This window comes from Python bivittatus, unplaced genomic scaffold (genome assembly GCF_059951505.1).
Source record: "Python bivittatus isolate LINGU-HERP-01145 unplaced genomic scaffold, Pbiv_v1 ctg000850_np1212, whole genome shotgun sequence".
NCBI lineage: Eukaryota > Metazoa > Chordata > Lepidosauria > Squamata > Pythonidae > Python > Python bivittatus.
The window spans coordinates 21261850-21287436 of record NW_028277112.1 but is presented as its reverse complement, the minus strand read 5'-3'; the positions used below and the strand labels follow the sequence as shown (position 1 = coordinate 21287436).

The 25587-nt window shown below is 38.5% G+C and overlaps 1 protein-coding gene across 5 annotated transcripts in view; it reads left to right on the top strand.

The window, feature by feature from the left end:
- The window catches only part of EPB41L4A (erythrocyte membrane protein band 4.1 like 4A), a 121061-nt gene that overhangs the window by 17685 nt on the left and 77789 nt on the right, over positions 1–25587 (top strand). For all 5 annotated transcript variants that reach the window (XR_015793880.1, XM_088130349.1, XM_088130351.1 and 2 more), the window contains exons 3-5: positions 14787–14891; positions 23512–23563; positions 24141–24219. Coding sequence is in view for 4 of the 5 variants with exons in the window: in XM_088130349.1 (XP_087986475.1) it covers positions 14787–14891; positions 23512–23563; positions 24141–24219 (236 nt within the window). In the remaining variant the exon portion in view is untranslated. The remainder of the gene's footprint in view (positions 1–14786; positions 14892–23511; positions 23564–24140; positions 24220–25587) is intronic.

Here is a 25587-nt window from a genome sequence, read left to right as displayed (position 1 = left end):
CTTGATTATTTTGGCAGCTGATTTTTTGTTACAGCCAGAATCTATTTCTTATTCAAGAGAGGGCTTTTAATAAAGAAGGTTAGAAACGTGGTATATTGAATAAATTCAACAAATGGCTTTGATTGTGAAAATTTATTTTTTGCAAATAACTTAGTAATTAGTTCCCATGTTTAGTACTAGAGAGAACATCATTTATAGGCAAGTGTTTCTTTATCAGTGTCTATAGCAGCTGCTTGTCATTGCAATTGTAAAAACGCTTTTTAATTAGGTACTGTTTATATTAATACATTCATCTCAATTTTGATTTTAAAACATGGTTAAGCACTGGCTGCAGTATTGATTTTAATGGAGGTACTCATTTAAATTGCATTGGTGCCAGAGAATAAGGCTGGGCATTTTGCATTTTATAGATTTTTTATTTTAAATGTCTTGATCGCTTTGAAAAATAATTGTTGTAATTTTTTCTCTGAGGTGGTTGCTAAGTTCCCATAGATTGCAAAAAGAACCAGTCAGTCAATCTTGGGCCACATTCTATTCTTATATCCAAAATTAAGTTAACAGAAAATAATGTGATTTTATTATATTAGTCATAATATTTGGCCTTGGAATGGCATCTGGTAAACAGCTAGTTACTTTTTCCACTCATTTGCTAAAATCTGCTGCAAAAAGGTAGGGAGATTCTCTAGAACAGATATGGGAGGGAGGAACCTCACCCCCAAATTTTTGGTCTAAGGGAAGGATTTGACCATAGCAAAATATTCTGAAAGAACTTCAAGCAAAAACTTGCATCTTCTTTGTTTGTATATATTTGGAAATATTACTTTGCACCCCTAAAGCTGCAGGATGAATGGCAAACTAGATCATTCTTATATCAAAAGGTGGGGGGGGAGGAGAGAGAGAGAGAGAGTGCATGTGTGCCAGCCAGCCGGCCAGTTTGGTCTAGCAGTTAAGGCACCAGGCTGGAAAGCAGGACACTGTGAGTTCTAGTCTTGCCTTAGGCATGAAAGCCGGCTGGGTGTCTTTGGGCCAGTCACTCACTCTCAGCCCATCTCACCTAACATGGTGGTAGTTGTGGGGAAAATAGGAGGAGAAAGGAGTATTAGGTATGTTCACCACCTTGAGTTATTTATAAAAATAATAAAGGCAGGATAAGAAATCTAAAAAAACAACAGATCATTTGCTTTATAATTAAGCTTTTTCTTCTGCTGCCTGGAAAACAGAGCTAAATGGGAGGAACTTGCTGAAGCTTGCCAGCAGGTATCTTCATTTTTTTAGGCCTTTCCAAAACAGATACAGTAATTGTAGAGATATTACTATTCCTCTCTCAAAGGAAAAATGCCTTCTTGCGCATGACAAATCATTTAAACATTTATTACAAGGAAATGTTTTCTATGTAGGGTTGTTTTCTACTTGTGCAGTGTCTCTTTTGCAAAGATTTTCACTTTGAGGCTTGATGAGTGCAAGAATGTATGTGAGTGTAACACTAATTACTACATGTTCTTCTTTGAATGCCTCCTGATTTCATTTTCTATCTCATAACTTTGATTATTATGGTCATGGGGATTCTTGTATGTTCCCAGTATTAAATTAGTTGTGGGTCCTGTTAATGTATTCCACTGTGATCTTGTAGTGGAACCTGCCTTAAAAAAAACAAAACAAAAATATTCTGCTGTTTGATTACATGTTCCTTTTTTAAATATAGAACAACATTGCCTCCAGTTTCCCTTCTTCGTTCTCCCTGTAGAGTTTGTCCTATCTCAGTGTTACTTCTATAATGTATGCCTATTATACCAATGTTGTATTTTAAAACCAGCCCTAAGATACTTCTTGGCTTGAAGGTTTCTTATATTGTGGCTTTGTTAAAAATGTAATTTACTTCAGTGCCAACATCTAGTTCCATAAATGGTTATTTTGAAGCCATTAAGATTGTATATGAAATCATTCTGAAGGAATTTCTTTTAGGACTCTGACTTTTGCATATTAGTCCAGGGTTTTAAGCTACCTCCTAATTAAACCTTAACAAAATTCATTTGTGGTGGAGCCCAGACATACAGCTTTTTCTTTTAACTCCATGCTATGTTTCACTTGCCATAGATATACTTTCTAGGGTATCCTTCCATAGAGAATGATTTATGTATACCTAAGCATTGAGAAGTCCTAATCATGGTGAGCATCTACATCATGTAAGAATTTTAGTGTCCTGATGGATTTCTTAGCATTATTACAATAAGCTATTGTGATAAATCTATTAACTTCATAGCTGAAGTGTTGGTCACACAACATGATGAAGATTTCATGATAAATCTTTTGGCTTAAGATTAAACAGAAATCTTTCAAAATCTGTATTCCAGTGCCAGTAAATATCAGCTTAGTTTAAAGTTTTAACGTTTAGTTTAAAATGGTACCGTCATCACTTGTTTAACCCTCCATTTAATGTAATGTTTATCTGCATAGAATTGAAGTAGAGACCATCAGAATTAATTTTCTGAGTTCTGAGCCACTACTGTATTTTCTCAAATTAACTTCCAGAGTTCTATAATTGGGCTGACATTTCTGACTGCTCAGTGATATGAACAGAAATTATGCATTGTAATTATGCCTTTGCTAATGTTTCCATTTCTTCCCTGATGACAGAATGCCTTATAAAAGTCTCATAAACTTGCAAACTGCAGACATAACATGTTTAAACACTAAGTAATGGATTCTCTCAAGAAATACATTCAGTTCCTTTTTTTTATCTCCCATATTCTCACTTTTAAATTGCTTACAAATTACAGTCGTTTATGATCCTATATTGTTTCTTAAGTTATCTTCATGTTAATAAAGCAGTTGAATAATTCTTGGGTAAATTAGAAGCATAAGTAATTTAAGTTTTATCTTAAGAACCTATACCTATAAAATAAGTTTTTAGGTTATTGGTTGTTCACTAGACAACCTGTGACCCATTGGGTCATTGTTTCAGAGATATTTCCTTACCGAAACAGAATGACCAAGGGCAAAAAAAGCAGTGGGAGTGTGAGCGATTTAGGGCTTGCTGCTGGCTTCCCCATTGACTTGCTTGTGGGAAGCTGATAGTGAGTGTCGGAAATCTCCCTCCTTCCCTCCCTACATATAATATAGGCTTGCGCTGTTTGCCCTCCCCTCATGACCCCTGGTGAAGCTTCTTCGTCCTCCTTGGTTGACCCATGGAATTGCCTGCCACTTTGCTGGGGGGAGGTAGAACAAAGGGAGTCACGAATTGCGAGGAAAACTTCACCCCCGTTTCTCATTCTGGCGTATCCCCAAGGGCTTCCTCCCTTGAGGGAGGAAGAGGGCTTACCCGTTGACCGCTGGCACCCTGCAGCCAGCCCTACCTCGCTAGCAGGCACTCAGGTCACTCCCTCATCCTTCCTTCAATGCCTACTGCCATTAAAAGATTTCAGATTTCTGCCTCGTTTCCAAAGCTGCAAATCACTGCTCACCTGTCAGGTCTTGCTGCCAGCCAGTTGGGCACAGGGGAAAGAGGGAGGCAGGAAAGAGATTGGGGATACACCCATGACTTATCACATGACCTGGGCTGACTGCACAGTGTGGCAATGCAGCAGTGCTGAAGCGGCCACAAATTTCCCAAATTTCAATCCCACAGGAGTAATGGGTCCTGGATTTTGGACACATTCACATTCACATTCACACATAAGGTAGCCCATTTGAGGTACTTTGGTTCAAAAATTGTTGCTCTATGATGCACTGTTTCGCCCAGTTGAAGATTATAGACATGACAGTTTTACTAGTATATAGATATTTGCTTCCCTCTGTCATTCAGTGATTTATTTAACAATCTGCTGACTGTTGCAATTTACAATGGAATAACAATTGCTAACAGTTTCTTGCAGTCCATGATTAAATTTAGGGTTAATGTAGTCAATTCAGATGTCATTATGTAGGCTCATATTTTACATAATGTTATATTAATGAAAAAGTTACTGACTTTTCTAGTAAGACTGCTATGTATCAGACATCTTATATATAAGAAAAGTTTTGATAAACAGATTGTTCACTACTTTGTTCTTCTAAATTGAAGAACTGTAAAGTTTTCCACCCAGATTAGTGATACAAAAGAATGTGTGAATGTGTGACCCCACACTCACAAGCACTGATGATGTTACCTAGTTGGGTAATGAAATGTCTGCAATCAAACAACCAAGCTCAGAAAACACCAAGGACTCTGCAATTCAACACTGAGCTACATATATTCTCTTCTATTAGAATGTGTGAATCTCTGTCCCTCAACTTGTGTGTTGTAATAACAAACTACTCTGAATAATTTGAAAATATATTTGATGTAAACTTAATGCTTTGTATTTTCACACACTGAGATTGATGGGACAAATATGACATGCATACATTTCCCTTTGTGTACATATTAAAGGTTCTACTATCTCCTGAATTAACACCCAGGAAGTACATTTGGGAATATTCTATCAAATTAAAAGTTGGCATATGAGACCTGAAAAACAGGCACATGACTAAAGATAACTGAATTTAGAAAATATGAAGGCATTTAATAAAAGCAGTACTTGTTTTTATTTTTCACACTTTCCTTATTGACATGAAAGGATTTCCTATCTGATCTTGGCTATTATTTCTCCTGCAGTTTTTTCCCAGATTTTCACTTCAATTTGAACAGATTTCTTGGTCATGAAGGAAAAAGGAAAGGAAAAGCACCTTTTCTTTCTAACTTGGAAAATGGCTGAATTTGTTCACTACAAGTTGCAAGGGATGGAAAGCATATGAATATGGTTGAGGATAGAACCGGCATGTACTTCTTGTCCCCTTATCCATTTTTCAGCCTGAATCAATCCGCTTCAGGATAAAGGCTTAATCATTGAAGGTTATGGACTGCACTTCCACACTGATCCAGTGCAGATTGATAAATACAGATAGTCCTCGAGTTACAACTGCAGTTGAGATTGGGACCACGGGATGGGGGAGGGCTGGCTCAGGCCACATGTAAGTTGAGGGAGTCCAGAGAGGGCTTGGGAGGCTGAGCATAGGTCACGCACAAATTGAGGGAGGCCAGGGGAAAACTAGTTTCTGAGTTTTGTATCTCCTTTCAAGATAATGCTGCACAAATTTGGGGATGGATTCAGCATTCTTTCCTTTCTCTCATCTGTACTATATGAATCTTGGTTTCACCATCATTAATGTGAAAAATAAGTTTTCAACAAAGGCTGTTTTAACCAAAGACAGATGGGGAAGATATAACTTTCTGGCTATTACATGGGCAGCAAATTGGCACTATGAAAATTGGCTGCAAAAAAACATGTACACACGTACGTACAACAAAGCTAGTGGGGTATAGTTGTTAAGTGAAGAGATCCTGGTTTTAGTCCTCTCTTAGGCACAAAAGCCAGCTGGATGACTTTGGACCAGTCACTCCCTCTCAACCCTAGACTGGGAAGTCAAAAAACATTTACAGGCAATCCTCGAGTTATGACCATTCAGTGACTTTTGAAGTTACAACGGTGCTGAATGAAGGGATATACGACTGGTCCTTGAAGTTCTGGCTGTTGCAGTGCTCCTGCAGTCACATGAACAAAATTCGAGTGCCAGGCAACCAGCTCACACTTACAACCAGTTGCAGTATCCCACGATCACATGATCACCATTAGTGCCCTTCCCTGCCGGCTTCTCTCAAGCAAGTCAGTGGGAAGCTGTCAAGAAAATCGCAAGTCACTAGGGTAAGTCTCTCCCCACCCTGGCCTATCTTCGCTCGCACCGCGCCCTCCTTCCCTCTTTCATTCGCACACATCTCATACCCATTTTCCCCGCCTTCCTGTGATTCCACACATGTACCCCATGCCCTCTTTCCTTGGTCTCCCTGCAATCATGCACATGTATCCCGCACTCTCTTTCCTCAGCCTCCCTGCGATTGCACACATGCACGCACCTACCCTGCACCCTCTTTCCACAGGCTCCCTATAATCACATGCACCCTGCACCCTCTTTCCTCGGTCTACACACACACATTGTACACGCATATGCATGTACCCCACACCCTCTTTCCATGGCCTCCCTGCAATCACACACACACATACACACACATATCCACACCCTCTTTCCATGGCCTCCCTGCAGTCACACACGCACACACACATCCACAGCCTCTTTCCACAGCCTCCCTGCGATTGCACCCCCCTGTGCTCTTTTTCCTTGGCCTCTCTGTGATTGCACACATGCATGCATGTACTCCATGCCCTCTTTCCCTTGCCTCCCTGCAATCACACATACCTTATGCCCTTTTTCCTCAGTCTCCCTGTGTTTGCACACACGTACCTGCTTGCACACACGTACCCACTTGCACACATGCACCCCATGCCCTCTTTTCCCGACCTTTCTGAGCTTGCGCCGCAACAAGCACTCCCTCCCGAGATTGCGTGTGGCCTGTGCCAGGTCTCCCAGGGCCTCCGTCACCCCCGTGACACCCCTGCGCCTCCTTATCTGAGACTCTCTCCACTTCCCGCTTAATGACTTGTGCATCGGCAACTGGGACTGGCGGGATTGCCATTGCTAATTAAGACGGGTATGTGACGTGCTTTATGATGGCATCACTTAGAGCAATCCCAGTCCCAATTGCCATCATAACCTGAGGACTACCTATATCCTGCATCTAGCCAGCAAATCAGAGATTATCTATTGTCTAGTGGATGAACCACCTTTGTACCTATTTACCATAAAATGTCTAATCCCCTAGCTTAGGGGATACTGTTATGCCATACCAAAACCTAGATATTTGTCTCAAATGCATTTTTTAAATCATGTATTTTGCCACCCAGAAGAATGAATATTTTAAAGGAAGTCTCTAAACAACATAATGGAGTTCTGTGTAAAGAGGGTACTGGAATATGAAAAATTATCTACAAGTGAAAAAATGTACAGTGGTACCTCGGGATACGAACTTAATCCGTTCCGTGACTCTGGTTGCAACTCGAGTTGGTCTCAAGTCGAGGTAAAGTTTCCCATAAGGTTCAATGTAAATCCGGTTAATCCGTTCCGCCCTCCGAATTTGGTCGCAACCCGAGGCAAATTTCCCCATAGGGTTCAATGTAAATCCGGTTAATCCATTCCACCCTCCACCCGAATTTGGTCGCAACCCGAGGCAATTTTCTCTTCAGAGCCTTACTCCTGCCAAGCCTGCTCTGCATTTTCTTTGGAGCCATGCTAACACGCATACCAAAAACCTTCGCAAAACACCACAAAACACACCACAAGCCTCACCGAACGTCTCCTTGCTACCGTGACCTCGCCCACAGGAAGCCGCGACCACGTGCCAGCAGGGAAAATGGCCGCGGATCCGGTTTGTAAGTCGAGGCGAGTTTGTAACCCGAGGTAAATTTTTCTTGCCGAAGCTGGTCGTAACCCGAAATGTTCGTTAGTAGAGGCGTTCATAACCCGAGGTACCACTGTATATGTCTCAGGCTACACATTCTAGGTTAAGAAGTTGGTGGAGGCCACAGTCTTTTGTAAGTTGGCTACGCAGCAACTGCTTGATAGTTGCTTTTTTGTAAAAACAAAAACAAAAAAAAACCCCTCTAACCTCTGTTAGTGGTATGTGTCTTCCTCAATCTTGGGTCCTCTACCAGACGCCTGGGAGTTTGAGGGGTTTGTGCAATATCTTAGCTGTTCCTAGCACTGCACTCTTCTGGACAGAGAGCTCTGATGTTGTTCCTGGGATCTGTTGGAGCCACTCTCCCAGCTTAGGAATCAGCTCCTACCACCACTGGGACCACTTTGGCCTTTACTTTCCACATCTTCTCTAGTTCTTCCTTCAGGCCCTGGTACTTTTCCAGCTTCTTATACTCCTTTTTCTTCAGGCAGCTATGATGCCTGATAGGACTTTCCATGTTGTGGCAAGGCAGGTTATAGGTCAGTAGCTGGATGATGCTGTTCCCTTGCGTCTCATGATCAGCACTGCCCTTCCTTGTGTTAGCCAGTCTGGGTGGGAGCCTGCTGCTAGCATTTGGTTCATCTGTGCTGCTAGGCGTTTGTGTACTGCTATTAGTTTCTTTAGCCATTAGGTGTGGATCATGTCTGGGCTGGGTGCTGTCCAGCTCTTCATGTTCTTGATCCGTTGTTGGATGTCTGCTACTGTGATGGTGACTGGTTCCTGTTCTGGGAGATTGCTGTGATCAGCCCTCAGATCCTGCAGCCACTTTGCACTGATGTTATATGTCTTCTCTTTTTCCCATACGTTCTTCCAGTACTGTTCAGTTTCTGCTGTTGGTGGCTCTGCTGTTACTGTGTTGTTGCACTGCAGTTGGAAGTACACCCAACAGAGTTGCCAGTCCCAATTGTGGTAGCTAAACAAGGACTACTTGTATATGGCAGCAAAGGGTTAGTTAGGACCCAGATTGCCAGCACAAGTTATAAAATGCTTTGACGTTTTAATTGCATGGGGCTTAGTTGCTTTGAGTCCCATGCTTTTTGCTAGAGTACCTTGAATGTGAGTCAGTACAGTGTATGCGCTCCTAATTGGTGGGGTGCAGACAACAGTTTATCACTTGCAGTTAGAAATCCTAGCTTGCATAGGTTACCATGAGCATGCTTGGAATAATATTGGGCTTTGATTGTGCTCCTAGCACATTGACCAATTTGATTGGTACTGTCATTATGGTTAGCGGAGAATACTATATGTGGCAAGAGTCCAACTAAGGCTGGTAACCTAGCCTTCAGAAAAAGTTGTAGGAAAGCTTTATTTGACCAAAGGAGTGATAGGTGTTGGCAGTTAGTAGCTTTGGGCTTATTTAATGATGATTGTGGCATACAGAATATTGCAACGTCGTATGTAAGAGAACTAAATGGTTAAAAGCATGAATGGATAAAATTAATAATAAAAAAGATATGTTCTGTGCCTGAAAGCAAAAGAAAGGGGACAGATATAATAGTTCTGAATGAGGGTAGTATGATTTTATGGAATGGTGTTGATAAATACAATTAGCAAAGAAAATATGCAGGTTTAATTATGAAAGTCAGAATGTATGAATTGATGTAATTTAGGTGATTGTGTGTGTGTAAGGAGGTAGGAATCCATAGTTTGGTGGTAATTAAATATCACACTGCAGTAAATGGGATAATTGAAAAATCAGATATGAATTTTGGGAAAAATTGTGAAACATTTTTAATGAATGTAATGCAGATAACTTGAATAAATGGGGAGGAATAAGATTAAAAAGTACAGGAGAAAGTGATTGAGCCATTCAGAGTCCCAAGAAGGAGTGAAAATGGTGATCGTTTGGTGAATGTTTGCTTAGAAAAAAGGCTATGTTGAATACTTGGTTTAAATATAAGTCAATGTATATGCCTGCCAGAAGAATTAATTAATGTAAGTCTAAAAGCATGATTGATTTGATTGTTTATGATGGAAGACTGGGAGAATGAGTGAATGATACAAGGGTGATGAGTCTCTGAATCTGGGGCAGATCATTATTTGGTAAAGAGTGAATGAAAAAATTGTCATATAAGGAAAGGAAAGGAAAAGAAAAAGTGAATGAAAGTAGAGTAAAAGTAGAACAATTGTAGGAAGAGAAAGTTAGGATCCTGTTTAAAAATATTAAGAGAGAGATTAATCTCCTAAAGGAACGAATGGAAAGGGGACATGAGGAAAGAGGATGTGGAAGCTCCCTGGAGAAAAGAATTATGTTACTGAGTGTCACATAAGTGTATGAAGTTACACTAATGGGAAGTATGAAAAAGGATGCTTGATTGATGGTGAAAAAGGCAATGGATGAGAAATGTGCAGATGAGAAAATTACTGCTGCAAAACATGGTGAGAAAAAGATAATTGTTCAGTACAGTCCAAAGCGTTAGCCATAAGAGTAGGCCAATGGATAGACATGGGAGAAGAAAAGCCGATTATTGTTTACCAATAAATTACCAAAGAAATTGTACTTTAGGATCAATCATGTATGATGTCAGCAAAGGAAGCAGAATATGTTTGGGCATATAGGGAGACTGATATGGAAGAATTATATTACAGGTATGTCAAGATTACCTATGGTTGAGCTTGTTTTATTTAATATTTTCTTGCTGTAGATCCATGTTCCCTCTTGGAAGCAGAAGCAGCTCTTCTAACACAGCAGGAGATAGCTCGATATGGATAATAGAAGTGAAAAATCTGATATTAATGTTGTGATTTGTCATGTTAAGCTGATTTTAATCACAAATATATTTCGGACTAATACATGTTTGTATTGTCTTTGCTAACATCTATAATATTAATCTCTATAATTTTAGTTTATCTGTTTGAACATGTAACTATGTTCTACCTGTTTGTCTTGGTAAATATTTGCCAAATTGTCCAATATTAAATTAAAATTCCTTGAATATGTATTCTTCAAATTGAGATCTGCTTAGCTACTGGCCTTGGATTCAAACTTTGATGTTGCTGTTTTAAAGATATGCCTATGGCATTTATGTAATTTGGAAATCTGTAATATTTGAGTCAGTTCTTTTCAAAAGAGTTTCAGATATATGACAATTAAAACTTCAGTCTTATGTATAATTTCTGATATGATCTGGATTGCCAAAAAGGAGGGCAAAAGATTGGGGCAAAATTATTGTTCATTTACTAAGGTTATTCTGAATAACAGAACACAAAAATATGCCTGCCTGGAAGACAAATATGGGAAAGAGAGTGCATATTGATGAAATGGTGCCAAATGTAACAAAGGAGATATGAGCAATGGCTGTTACTTATATGCATTCTTAATTCTGGTTAAAAGCATGAAGGAGTCTTTAAAGTACAAAAAAAGAATCACTGTTGCATTGACAGAACCACCTGCTATAACTCACATTATACCTGCAAAGGGAGGTTCCAATTACTATACAATTGGTGCTGATACTGGCTTAAATTGACTTGGAATGGGCAGTTTTCCTAGTAATTGGATGACATATGACTCTTGAAATAATTGGCTTCTGAATGTTTGGAGGAGTTTGAGATGTTTTGCTGTTGGCACTGGGAAAGAGGAGTATGATCACATCAGTGATGAAAGACTTGTAAATTCTACTCAGATACTTTCATTAGTAACTGAGTTTAGAAGATAAATCACTAAGGGACTACAACTTGTAAAAGCAATTGAAATTAGAATATCAGGTAGTCTTTTCATTTTTTCTCTGATGAATATTTCTGTACCTTTCACAACTGTCTGACACCAGAAATTCAACAGGTAGAGCTTTCCTTTCCATTCAGTATACATGCCACAAAAAGTTTCATGCTGACTTTATGATTGTCTAGTATCAGCCAGTTAAAAATGTAAAGCTGCTGTAAGGGGAACACATTTGTCTGTGCTGTTTTAAAGATTGCCATATTTTCCAAATAGTAGAAATACTCAAATACTTAACCTAGCAAGCTTGTTTTACACCTGTGATATTTTTTTCTTTCTCTTTTCAAAATATTTTAAGTATGTTGCCTTATTTTAATGGTTCCATTTTACTTTTGTCAAAGGAAAAATAAGTCTTTTCTTCCGTCTAGCTGTCTAGTTTCCTTCTAGCTGTCATTTTATGAAGCTGGTAGAAACCTGCCTTTCTGGTTTTTACTGCTGCTGGATTATAAGGCATAGCTTTATGACTCATTTTGCCCAATTCTTTGTTCACTGTTGCTGATTATTTTTCAAATAAATATTTCCCTACTTAGAATGTAAGCCTCTAGCATTTCTAAGTATAAAACTAACTCTTTAAATTTTAGAAATATTCCCAGTCCAGTTTGTTTATTCATCCTTTTCTCCTCTCCCTCTAATGGAGTTTTCTACCAGACCTGTGTACAGTATAATGGTCAGTATTTGTCTCTATTCTTTAGAAGCAGGATACCACATTGTTCCTTAGTTTTGCGTTTGGTTCAGCCTTCAACAAAATAGTACACTCTCAAAAATCAACACAGCCCTGCTATGCAGTCATGATCTTGTTTATATAATTTGCTTAACTGAGTCAAAGGGGTTATAAATGTGTCATGTGAACACCTGACTGCAGTGATAGAGGTGGAGGGATTAACAGAAGTTTCAGTGGTCAACTGTTCATACAGAAGAGAGTTAGTGGAGCTTGAACCCTTTCTTCCTACTGCTGAAAGAGAAACCAAGCCTTTGGATAGTGCCACAAAATTGGGGTTTCTCTAGACACACTAGCTCTGTTTTACACCCTTCACACATAGCCACAGGAAAGTGGAACGGGAGCAGAAAGAGTTGGGGATAGGTATACTGTTGAACCTGATTGGGCCACTAATTATTTGCACATTCTTTTTTTCTCTGATTCTAAAAATAACCACAGGAAATGACAGCCCCCCCCATCTTATTTGTAGTGGCAGGGAAGATGTCTAAAACGGGCACTCCCTGGTTGACTGCATGATTCCTGATCATGAGCTGGTAGGGCACAGCTCTGAGTCAGTTACTTGGAGAAATGGATGACTGGGTCAGTTGTGTCATGTACATTCAACCAATCTGTTATAGGAATTTTGTGAGGGGAGGGGATTACCCCCCCATGCTAAATACATCATTACATGGTTCTTGCTATCCACTGTCTGTGCTTGCTGGGAATTCTGAGAACTTGTAGTCCATCAGAGGTGCTCTACCTTACTATGTTCAGACATGTGCCCTACTCTGTTATGAGCAATGAAAACCATAACAGTTTTACCACAGGGCAGAAAAAGCCCTGGCACTGGTTGGATATGTTTTGCATTTTTTCATTTAAGAGCCTACAGTGTCAAGTAGATAGGCATGACTCATTTGTGAAGCAGCTTAATATTGTAAGATGTGATTTTATGTAATTATTTCACTGATTTCTCTTAGATGCAGATCAAATGAGAAGTTCTGAGTACCAGTAGAAACATTTAAAGTATAGGGTACTGATGTGGATTGTATATGAAAAGCATCTCTGCAATAAGTATTATATTCCTATTCAACTAATGTGAAACTAATTGCAGTTATGTCAGTTAATTTTCCTTTAATGCATTTAGTAGAAATAAATTCTTATAAGCCAGTAAGTCCTAAGGATGAGTGAAGCAAAATATTGGCCTACTGAAATAGATTCCTGTTATCTTTTTGCTTTTCTTTGTATCTGAATTGTTTTATAGACTTCTTCAGCTATTGTAAATGAGTATTCAGCTGTAGTAATGTTCATATGATGAGCTTGTGGTGATACTACTTCAACGTCCTCAGAAAGCATAACCTAGATTCAGTACAGTCACAGCCACAATACTACATAGTAATTGTATAATTGTTGAAAACTTGGGAACAGATGCATATTCATGACAAGCAAATGAAGCATTAATAATTTTTTGCCCAACTGCCAGGCCTTGTCATTTTCTGACTCTTCTTGGGCCTGGATTTGCTGGGTTCAATTTTGTCTGCTGGTCAACAGAAGGATAATCAAACTTATTGTGAGCAACAGTGGAGCAGTTACAATGCAAATGGTGAAAAAAATATTGCAGTGGAAGTAGTTGACCTGATGTTCTTCATTTGTTCTGGACTGAAAGCTCCAAGGTAGCCAACTGTGAGCAATTCTGAAAACTTTAATCAGAAAATCTAGAGGGCACTTGATTGTGTCCTGCAGACTATAAGTGTAGGGTATAGCTGCTGCACTGTTAAAATGTGTATATGTACAAGGATTGGTTAATTACTTGTACTTTTCTTGGTACAGAAAATGTTTTCTTCTCCAAAATATTTATGTTCGGTGTAGGTTGAAACTGAATGTTATCATATATTCATGCTTTTAAGTTTTTGGGTTTTTTTATGCTGTTTTCCTGATTATGTGTTTTAATTTTGTCCTTACAGTAATTTAAAGTAATTAAAGACAGATGTTGCAATTTATTGTATATTACTTGCTAGCTTTGAGATTTTTGAAAATTAAGTTAAAATGACTGGGATTTTTTTTTTTTTCTTGGCTGTTTTATATTGTTTTAGATGAGATTTTTCTCTGCTTTTCTTTTTCTACATCTAGACCATACTAATGTGCTTGCTTGTTTATTCAAAGCCTATATCCTCTCTTTCATGTTGTTGGCACATTAAACACTAAATGCCTGATACCTCTCATTTCCTCATATTTGATTCTGCTGTGCTTTAGCCTTTTTTTTTTTTTTTAACTTGTTTAAGAATATATGGTATAATATGCTATTATACTGATATTTTAATTACAGAGCATAATACACATTCTACTTCATTGTCAAGGAAATTAGCTAACAGGATGTACTTAACACAGTACTACTAGTAAAGTAAAACAAATTGCCTTCTTCTGGGGGCTCCTACAGGTATTCCTTGTTTACTGACTGCTTCGTTTAGTGACTGTTCGAAGTTACTGCTATATACTAATGCCTTATAATAAACTACAGTCTCATCAGTATCAACCAGCAGTGCATGCATAAATATGCCAAAGTTGTGTTCATAAAATCACTGTGTGTGTGGATTTGCCTGGTATTTTTCCTCCTTCCTTATGGAACTGAAATCACAACGTTTTGAAGAGGATGTGTGAATATAGCCAAGAGTGAATAATGCAGAATTACTGCAGATCACTCTTAGGTTCTTTGTGTATATAACTGTAAACCTCAAGATATTACTGATTAAAAACTTGTCAACATAATTGCTCAAATATTTCAATAAAATAACTGAAGAATATGAGAAAAAAAACCTTCTTGTCATTGCAATTTTTGTTAAAGATACGGTTTCCTCTGGTAGACCTATCTAGCTGAATGTATGAATGCCACTGTGCAGCTAACAAAAGAATGAACACTTGTATGAAAAGTCTCTGCACATTCTTTCCCACAGAAGTCAACGAAAGGGTCGGTTGTCCTGGGCTACGTATTTCGGCATTTAAACCTCGTTGAGATAGATTATTTTGGACTGCGCTACTGTGACAGAAGTCACCAGACGGTGAGTAAAGCTACAAGAGATTAGATTTTCCAGAATAGATAAACCATTCAGAGTGACCTTTTTTACAGTTTTGCTTTATACTGTCATATGCTGTCTCAGCAAATCAGTTGTTAAACAGATAAAATCCATTTCTATTTAGTGCATACAAATTAATATTTAGTCAGGAATTCCTTTTGGGGGGGAGGAAGGGTTATTCATTAATTATATAAAAATTGCCTTTCCTATTCAGAGGAATAGATCCAAGCCTCAAATTTGGTTAACATGTCAATAAACAAGTAAATGTTTCCTAAGAGGAAGCTTGCAGCTGAGACAGATTTATATTAATGTTGAAGTTATTCAGTTGTCTGCATGTTATTTCTGAGTAACTCAAAACTCTCACCACATAGTCTTAATTAGCCAACCTTTAATCTCATACTTCTTGATGCTAAATCTCTATGGAAGGAGAGCATGTATGAGGTATTCCCTGTTCAATGGGCAGTTGCATTTGTTAGATTTTTATGGAGATGTGAGTCAAAAGTGCACATCCTGTTCTGAGCAAAAGGCTTGTTCTAGATGAAATACTGGAGAACTGGGAAATACATTTCATATTATGCAATTTATCTTGTTAATGGTTGAAACTAGGACAATTGTCCACATATATTACAGTGATGAAAAGGAGTCATACAGTTGGAGTGACTTGAACATGATCATGCACATGTTACACATGATTAACCTGAAAATTAAGTATGAACTTTCCAAGTTCCAAACTAATGATGGCTGGTGTGGGTCTTCCGGGCTGTATGGCCGTGGTCTTGAAGTCTTGTTTCCTAACGTTTCGCCAGCACCTGTGACCGGCATCTTCAGAGTGCAGGAGCACAGACAGGAGCAGTTCTCTCTGTGCCCAGGGTGAAGTGACCCTTCTGTGGGTATTTATAGAGATCTGGGGGGTGGGGGGGGTGGGACAACACCAACAGCCACTATACCAGGCTATACCGGGAAGCCATTGAGATTCACAAACACCAGCACAGTTTCAATAAAAAAGAGGAGAGTCTAAAAATCAACAAAACCTGGCTACCAATCCTGAAAAATACAGCCTGCAAAAGGTCAACGAACTCAGCTCAACCACCAGGACATGTAAACAGTTCACACAATGAACTTGCTAATCACCCCCAGCAGCCCCTCGTTAACAATTCAGTAGAAGAAAAAACCCTGCCTAATCCCCAGGAAAATACAAACAGATGCTGACTCCAAAACAAGCAGCCACTCAGTAACCCAACCCCCCCCCCACACCCACACCCCCCCAGATCTCTATAAATACCCACAGAAGGGTCACTTCACCCTGGGCACAGAGAGAACTGCTCCTGTCTGTGCTCCTGCACTCTGAAGATGCCGGTCACAGGTGCTGGCGAAACGTTAGGAAACAAGACTTCAAGACCACGGCCATACAACCCGGAAGACCCACACCAGCCATCGTATGCCGGCCGTGAAAACCTTCGACAATACATTCCAAACTAATGGTTTGATAGTTTCTAATTAACTAAAACTTCATTATTTAAATGAAATTACCCCAAACAGTTTCAAGGGCATGATAGGAATACTGTATTAATTATTGAAATAACAGACCTAGTTCTGATTTCAAACTGATTTTAGAAGCTAGATTTAGATGTTACAGTTTAGGGCATCAGAATTCATGTATGATTGTCAGTATGTTTGTGCTGCTGTTCATCTGTTGATAAAGTAAAATGCTCATGGTTCTCTCCCAGAAAATTATTAGAGTAGTTCTATATTTTGGGGGAGTTGATTTAGAATTATGTGGCTGATGCTTGTAGTCATGCAGAGAAACAAACATGTATGTGACTGGCAGTACTAGATAATGCTAATACTGGAGATAATTGTCATGGGGTGCAGAAGCAAAAATAAAACTGATCCTGTCTTTCAGGTTATATAACCAGATCAACTAAAACTGGTAAAAAGGTCATAATTTACTGTATGCATAGTTATACCTGAACCATTATTATATGTTGAAATGAGTTATATATTCTAATGAGGGTTAAGACTTTTGTAGTAATCTACGTTTGATTAAAATTTAATATTCTATTAAATTAGAAATTATAGAAGCATAATATGCAGATCTGCAATTTACAGTTATGCGCCTGGGAAAGTATTCTAGTAATTAATTAAATAGAAGTTCACTAGGGTGTGCAATGATAACTGTGAGTTCTAGTCCCACCTTAGGCATGAAAGCTGGCTGGGTGACTTTGGGTCAGTCATTCTCTCTCAGCCCATCCCATCTTACAGGGTGGTTGTTGTGAGGAAAATAGGAGGAGGAGGAAGTATTACATATGTTTACTGTCTTATTTATATAAAAAAAATAATAAAGGAGGGATACAAATCTAATAAATAAATAAATAAAACTGTCTACCTATAAAGAAACCTATATGAAATAATTATTATAAATCCCTTTTCTGTGCATATATATCTGTTTCTTATTAATATACCAATTATACCTTGGTATTTGAGAACCTTTCTTATAGAGCTGGCAATATTAGATTAATAAAGATATAGGAATTAAAGAATTGCACATTAAGGAAACTAGCCTGTATATATCCTCTGCTCAGTTCACTAGGCTATCTATGAATGCCACATGCAAGCATTATTGTAATCAATACCTATGCTATATATATATATTATTGGATAATAAATGCATTTTCTTTAAGGTTTAGTTGAAAAACTGTGGGATAAAATTGTTTTGTGACTTTTGGTTAAAACAATTTTTGTTACCTATTTTTTACATGTATTCTTCCTTTTATTGCATAATTTTTAAACTGCATTTTGAAATAAAATACATGAGATCAGGAATAGTATTAAATGGACTGAAATAACTAAATGTCTTTCATGAGATACATGGGGTAGATTTGGCAATATCATGTTGCACATATAAGAAGTAACTTGAAGTCTGTGTGTGTGTGTCGGAACTAGTTTAAATGCAATATAGGGCAGTAATAAAACAAAGCTGTGTTTGTGTGTTGGAACCATACAGCGGTGTTCTGAACCTGTAACAGGAAGTCCTAAATGGCCCTTGAAGACCATCTGGAAGCTACAGATGGTTCAAAATACAGTGGTTCAAGCAGTAGCAGAAGCTTCTTGTTATGCCCATGTGTAATCACTCCTATGTCTGCTGCATTGGTCACCAGTTGGCTTCCGGGTGCAATTCAAGGTGCTGGTCATCGCCTACAAAGCCCTTCCTAGCATGGGGCCTGGTTATTTGAGGGATTGCCTGTCTCCAGTTGTTTCTGCCCCTCTGGTGCTTTCAGGCAGAGTGGGTGCATTCCAGAACCCATCAGTTAAATGCCATCTTCTTATGGGACTTAGGAAGCATGCTTTCTCTGTCGCAGCTTGTGCCCTCAGGAATAGCATCCCCCAAGAGATAGGCGTGGCTCCTACTCTCCTTGGTTTCTGGAAGTCTCTTAAAACCTGGCTGTGTTCCGGGCCTCAGGTTAGGGTGGATGTGAAGCTCCTATTGAGTTTTTGCATGTTGGGGAGTGTTGTTTTCTCTGGGCAAATGTGTGGTTTTTAATGTGTTTTTTAATCTTACTTACTTACTTACTGGACTTATTGTACACTGCCCAGAATCTTCTTGGAGTTGGGACACCTTAATAAATCCAATAAATCTAATTAAATCATATTCTTTTCCTACTTTAATGGGTAAATGGAATGGATATTACAAAAAAATCAGGGAGAGGAAAAAAGGAGGGTTCGTATCCATGAGTATTTAAGTGGCAGAACTAGACACATTTTGATTATGACTGACATTATGATTAAAGGAAAGTTTTTGACTTAACTAATGGTCTCTTATATAAGCATGTTTAACATATTTAATTTAAATTTGAACTAATAGTCATAACAATGATTCTTTACACCATAAAATTATCTACTGTAACTAAACATAAAGTGTTTCGTAACTTTACTTGGATTGGTCATGGAGCAGCTTAGAAAGCAGAGAATCTGATCACATTTTAAAACCTGACCTGCTGTACAGTTCTGCATGCCATTAAATATTATGACATTCAGAATCCATGTCCTTGTAGTCTGTTGTCTTCCTTATATCAGAACCCCATTTTGAGATTGGTTTGGACTATTTCGTATACTTTAAGCGCTTGGATAAAGTGACAAACTGAAATGTTGGAAATTTGTAGAGCCAGTGTTTTATCCAGATTTTCATCATGTTGAACAGTTTTTATTGGCTGGGGGAAAAGGAGCACAGAGACAGAGTCTAAGATCTGATCTGTATGACCAGTTGGTCCAGTGGTGGTATAGGCTAATAAGCATTTTTCAAGGGTAGGAATGCACAGTGTTGTCTTCTGCCTGCCTCCCAGTGTACCAGGAAGGCAATTTTTTCTGCTACACATCAAATGTGTAGGCAAATGTGTGGGCTTTGACTTGCGCTGGCGCAAGTGGCGCTGTCCAGTTCACCTGCTGCACTTCATTTCATGGTAAGCAAATATGTCCACTTACTGTGCTCTGTGGCAGGAACCCCCCATCTGCTCCAATGACCGGTTGTTGCCTTCTAAGGCCATTTGGTCTTGAACTCTGGGCTACCCGCTCCCTTCTGAAGGAACCTGACCAGTGAATCTATGTTTGTATGCTTGTTTTCTTCTTGTGCCTGGTGCACTGATGAAATGCTGGAGTTTTGCTTTTGTTTTTAAATAAACTCATTGTGGAACAGTGGAATGCTAAGACTTTTTTTTTTTTTTGACACATTCACTGCTAAAAGGGTGAAATGGTGGTCCTAGCTTTTTTCTTTTTTTAATCGTGTGAAATTGCCAAGAATTCTACCAGTTTCTCCTTCTAGCCTAAGTATCAATAAAAAGGGTTGAGCTAAATTTTATTTTTCTTCCTTTCCTTTTTTTACAAGTTCACCAACAAAGCTTTGAAACAGTGGATCTTTTTTAACCAGGTAAAATTGACAAGAGTTTTGCCAGTTTCACTTCTGAGCCCAAGTGACAAGAAGAATGATAGAACAATGGGTTTTTTTAAAAAAAACAAACACTTTTTTTAACCAGTGGGCACACCAGATAGGCAGGGAGGTAGCATGGCTGCATTATACAAAAGTCAGTTAATAGAAGATAATATCATCTACAGTCCAACCATGGAAAAGGAAACACTTGGTCCTTGCTTTTCCAGCATGGTTAGAAGGGGTACACAGACAGGAAAATCCACCATTTTGAGGGCCATGGTAGGCACAATTTGGGCAGAACATTAGACCATCACCCTGCTCAAAGCAGAAGAAAGGGTTGAAATCCAGAAAAGGATTTCTTAAGTCATTTTCGTCTCAAGCAGCTTAAGGATGCAATGCAGAAAAGTCCTAAGAATCTGTTGGGATAAGGAGTACTACTAGAAATATGGGCCTTGTGACACCATAGGATAAAAATGAGTATGATTAGATTCATAACCTGATTAATTATAGATTCTTCTGGTAGGAAAAACATCTGACAGTTTGGTTAAATGAATCTAGCTTTCTATCCATACTTTTTCTCTGTTCTTGGGTACTCTTATTTGATTTCTGCTCTGTTACTGAAGTGACAGCCTAAGTTCTGTTTAAAATAATCAGTGTAGAATATGCTCCACCTCCTTCCTTTCTTTTTCTTGCTGAGGATAGAAGTCTGTGTTAGGATTCTGTACCGATACCAGACCTGCAGTTACTCATACAAATTATACAGACATGCCTTTTTGAAGCTGCAGTGTTGGTAAATGTTGTATTTTGGTAAGCTTGAGTTTTTGTTTGAGAGGCATGTTCTTTCATGTTTCTTGTCATGACTGAGCTCTCTAATGATTTGGCAACTAGATTATTTATGTATTATTTGCCTGAAACAAACCATGTATCCATATGTATTTAAGCAAAATGCTTGGAATCTGCAATTTGATGCTATAAGGAGCTCAGAGATCCTTTTTGAACAACGTCTTGCTGAAGACTATATATCTCCTGAATTCTTTGCTTGATTTCAACCAGTATGTGGATTGTGGTACATTCCAGTAATTTACTAATAGTGATGTATTTTCTTAATATAATTTGTAAGATTTCCATATAACTTTAAAAAGTAAGCCATACAATTGCTTATTATTGGCATGAAGATAATCAAAGCTGCCACTTAGAATTATATAGAAAAATATTTGGCTTTTACGGATTTACCTGTGCTCATACTTAGAAAAATTATTATTATTACTATTATTTATTAAATTTGTCCCTGCCTATCTCCCCCCAATGGGAGAAAAATGATGAAATAATGCAGAAGCAAATATGATACTGCTAATTTGTATTTTTAATTTTGTTGATTTGTTTGAAACATTTCAGCTCTATGTGTTTTCAGATCATGCTTCCTTTTTGGGTTTTTTGTTTGTTTGTTTGTTATACAGGATGAGAGAAAGTTGTTAGTATATATTTCCCATTAAGAATGAGTGGCAATTTTAACTCTGTTTAACTCTGATTTAACAATATTGTAGTTGATTTTACTATCCATGGATTGATACAAATGTATATTAATTGGCAGATAATTTTACTATCCCTAGAATATTATTGTCAGGAAGTAATTGGGAAGTAAGTTTGTACAGGTAGTCCTCAATTTATGACCATTCGTTCAGCGACCATTCAAAGTTACAGTGGTGTTGAAACATTGGACTTATGACCAATACCTGAAGTTATGGTCGTTGCAGTACCCCCACAGTTGCTTCATCACAATCTGGATGCTTGGCAACCTATTCGCACTTACGACTAGTTGCCAAGCACCCTACAATCATGGGATCGCCATTACCAACCTTCCCTGCCAGCTTTCCACAAGCAGAGCCAATGGGGAAGCTGGCAGGGGAGGTCACAAGTCACTCAGGTAAGTCTCCCCCACCCATCCCGGCCTTTCTTTGCTCACTCGCAACACTGTACCCTCCTTCCCCCTTCGTTTGCTCACACGCACCAGTGCCCTTCTTCCCCCTTCCTCGCTTGCTTGCACCAGCGCTCTTCTTCCCCCTTCATGCTCGGAGTTCATTTTGCAAGCCATCACGTAAAACTTCACTCCCCTTCATTCGTTCACCCAGCTGCCTTCTCTCCCAGTTCCCCACACCGACCTTTCGCCTTTTGCATCCAGCCACCATGACCAAAGCACAAGCGCCTCACTGCCTTTGCTGTCTCCTTTTTGGACTTGCAGCTGCCATGCTATCCCAGGCACCCCAGTTTCCTACACCTGGCTCCCTTAGCCAACCCCCAGGGCTTTCCCATTAGGCAAAACCACTTCCTGCCTTCCCCATTGGCTGGCATTCTTATTTGCACTGCGGTGCTGGGCCAGGCTGGGGAGCTTTTGGCTTTTTTTTTCTGCAGTGTGAAGCAGAAGCCCAGCCCAGCCCTGCCCAGGAGCATGAGGCAAAGGGGCGTTTTGGTGTGCTGTGCTCCAGGAGCTTTTTGCAAAGGGGCTTTTTGGTGCCCCACGGCTCTGGGGCTGCTTTTGGCTTCTTTTTTTTTTTCTTTTCACAGCTAACGCTCAGCCCGGCTTGGCCCAGCAGCCAGGCCGGGCACGCCTTGTCAGCAGTGGGAACAAGAAGACGGCAAAGGTCAGCAGAGCATAGGGTGGCAGGGATCTCAGAGTGCAGGGTAGTGAGGGCAGCTGCAGCTTCCCAGGGTGTGGCAAGCAACCCCAGGGCCGCGCAGTTCTAGGGGTGCTTGCCACCCTGCGAGGCAGGGTACAGGATGGCCAAGAGGCAAAGATGGGGGGAAGATAGGCAGGTTGCGGGGGGAAGTTGGAGGCAGTCCCTTACCTTACTGAGGCTCGAGGCTTGGAAGGACCAAGCCTGGAATGGCATGGATTGGGGTGGGTACTCACTTAACGACCCGCGATTCTTGGTTAACAATGCCAACTGAGACTGCTGGGATTGCGGTTGCTAAGCAATGCAGTCACATGACATTACGACCACACTGCTTAGTGACAGAAATTCCAGTCCCAATTGTGGTCAAAAGTCAAGGACTACCTGTAGCTGCTACTATTATAATTTATATTAAAAATACTGTTTCTTTTCAGATAACTCATTTTTCTGTTATTTTTAAATAATCATATTTTGCTCTTCAATTCTCGGGGTAGCTAACACTAACTAAGGCAACACTAATAAATATTAAGATACAAAATACTGTGTAATCTGGCAAACAGATGGAAGTTAATGAAAGTTGTAGTCTAGCAGGCACTAGGTTGAGTCTAATGAGGTGACACATAATGTGTGCAAATGTGCTTAATATCTGGAGAACATTAATGACAGCCAGATGTTTTTCACATAAACATATAGGTCAGAGAAGGGCAATCCATTGTCTGCATTTGGCCTCATAGCCTCTCCTTTAGTTTCCTCAGAGCACCTTTGTGCTATTGATGTTACTGTTTTTGGTTGCAGTTTTCTATATTTTTAGCATGGGCAAAGTAGGTGCATTATTTTTTTAAGCTTAAGCAATAAAGTGGTGGGAAAAATATCCATTTCTATTATAGGAAGATTTTGTGTATATTATATTTTGTTTTATTTCAACTAGATTATTTATGGCAAAACCCCTAAAGTCTCATAAGTGGCATGTATGTTGATTATTTTAATAATTTAACCGTTCTTTATATAATTACAGTTCTGGCTGGATCCTGCAAAGACTCTTACAGAACATAAGGAACTCATAAATAGTATGTATATAATTTCAACTTTATAAATATTGTTTAGTGACAGAGAGTAAAAAATACATCTGGAAACCCAATCTTTTTGAGAAATCTGACACTTTTAAATTCTTGTGAGATTATTCTGTATGTAGAAATATTGATCAATCTCAAAATTGAATATACTGATTTGAATGCTAAAACTTATTTTTTCACCTGTATACAAATGTTCTTGTTTGAATGGTGTTCCTATTTTTTTCTGGTATGCATATGAACAATTGTTGATACCTTATGGTTCCTGCCAAAGAAAATCCAGTGGAAATTTTGCAGTTATATTAATTGTATATGCTAGGATATATTGTTGGTACAATTTTTACATCTGAAAATTAATTGGAACACTCCAGTGCAAATGGTTTCTGAATGGTGTCCTAAGAAAAAAATGGGAAGACAGTTTAATAACTGTTATACAACCAAAATTATGTATAGGAGCAGGTGAATGCTTGATTCAGTAAGGTCTCAAAGAAAAGTAATGTTCTTCAAAGTATGTTCAGATAGAAATTCTATGCTTATGCATTTAATTTTTATATAGTTTTCTTATTTCTAATAGCTGGCCCACCTTACACATTGTATTTTGGTGTTAAATACTATGCAGAAGATCCATGCAGACTAAAAGAAGAAATCACCAGGTATGATATTGCTCTTAACAAAAAAAGACTCAATATAATTTTAAAGGAGATTGAAAATTCACTATATTTGTTAAAGAGAGAAGGGAAAGGAAAAATATTGAAGCTTTGATTTACTTAAACAAAACCTTATTTTACAAGAAGTGAGAAATAGCTTAGTCAAATAACTTGAGTGTCAATGAAATTGCAGTTATGTTCAACCTAATGGGTCTTAACTTTATATGTGTAATGTCCAATGTTTTGTACTGATGATTACACTGTTTAGTATATTTTACAGTTGAATATATTTTACAGTTTAATAGATTTTATTCTGGTTTAGTAGCTGATAAATGCAACAGAAGGGGATAAATATTCTACATGAAGGGGAAAAAAAGTATTTTGTGAATGAAATTTAGTAGAATATATAGTCATCAGTTCTGCTTTAATTAAGGAAAATATTAAACAAGAAATGTTCTTGAATGTGCTGAAAGCACATGGAAGCATGTACTATTGAAAGAAACATGGATTTCAGAAAAAGAAATCAAGCATTCTTTGCGATGGACATGGTGTAAATTGCCAGGATTCTAAATGCTAAGTCAACGTAAGACTTGATCCTTCATTAGTAAATCTAGAGTACTCACCAGGGGAAGATGCAAGGTGAGTCCTACTCCCACTAGCATTATTCAGATGATACTGATTTTCTGCAGATGGTTGTGACTTCTATGCAGCTGTTTGCCGAGGGAAACCCTTTGTAGTGTGATGTGCATTGACTGTAGCTTACCTTACGTTATCAGGATCAACAGCTTCACACATAAGGGCTTTTTTTCTGCAGGCAATTACAGTTGAATCCATGAATATCTGTAGGAAGCCAATGTCATTTCAGTCATATTAGTTGAAGTCCGGCTTATATGGAGTTTATGCTTTGTGAATGTTTCAAATTTAGTAATGCAGGAATCAGACATGTCTCAAAGTGATCTAAATCAGATGCATATTAAGGCTATTAACTATATTAGCAACTTTGGCTTCATGTTAATTATATGATATTCGTATCATACAATTCATAGTGCCATATCAATCAGTCAGTCAAATATTTATTTCAATCATAGACCAGCATAAAATACAATCAAGAAAAATTACATTCATCTCAATAATAATACTGAAAATTATGAGATAAAAGATCATTAAAAGCTAAGATTGTCAACACAATATTGTAATGTAACACTAAGGTCTCTCTATAAAAATTCTTAATACTAAGAGCATGGACTGGTGGGGGGTGGGTCTGAAGGCTACAAAAAGGATGTCAAAGCAGATAAAGGTTTTAAATAATAATAAAAAAAGAGGAATTCTCAATAAATTTACCCATGTCCAGTACGCTTAATTTCATAGTACATT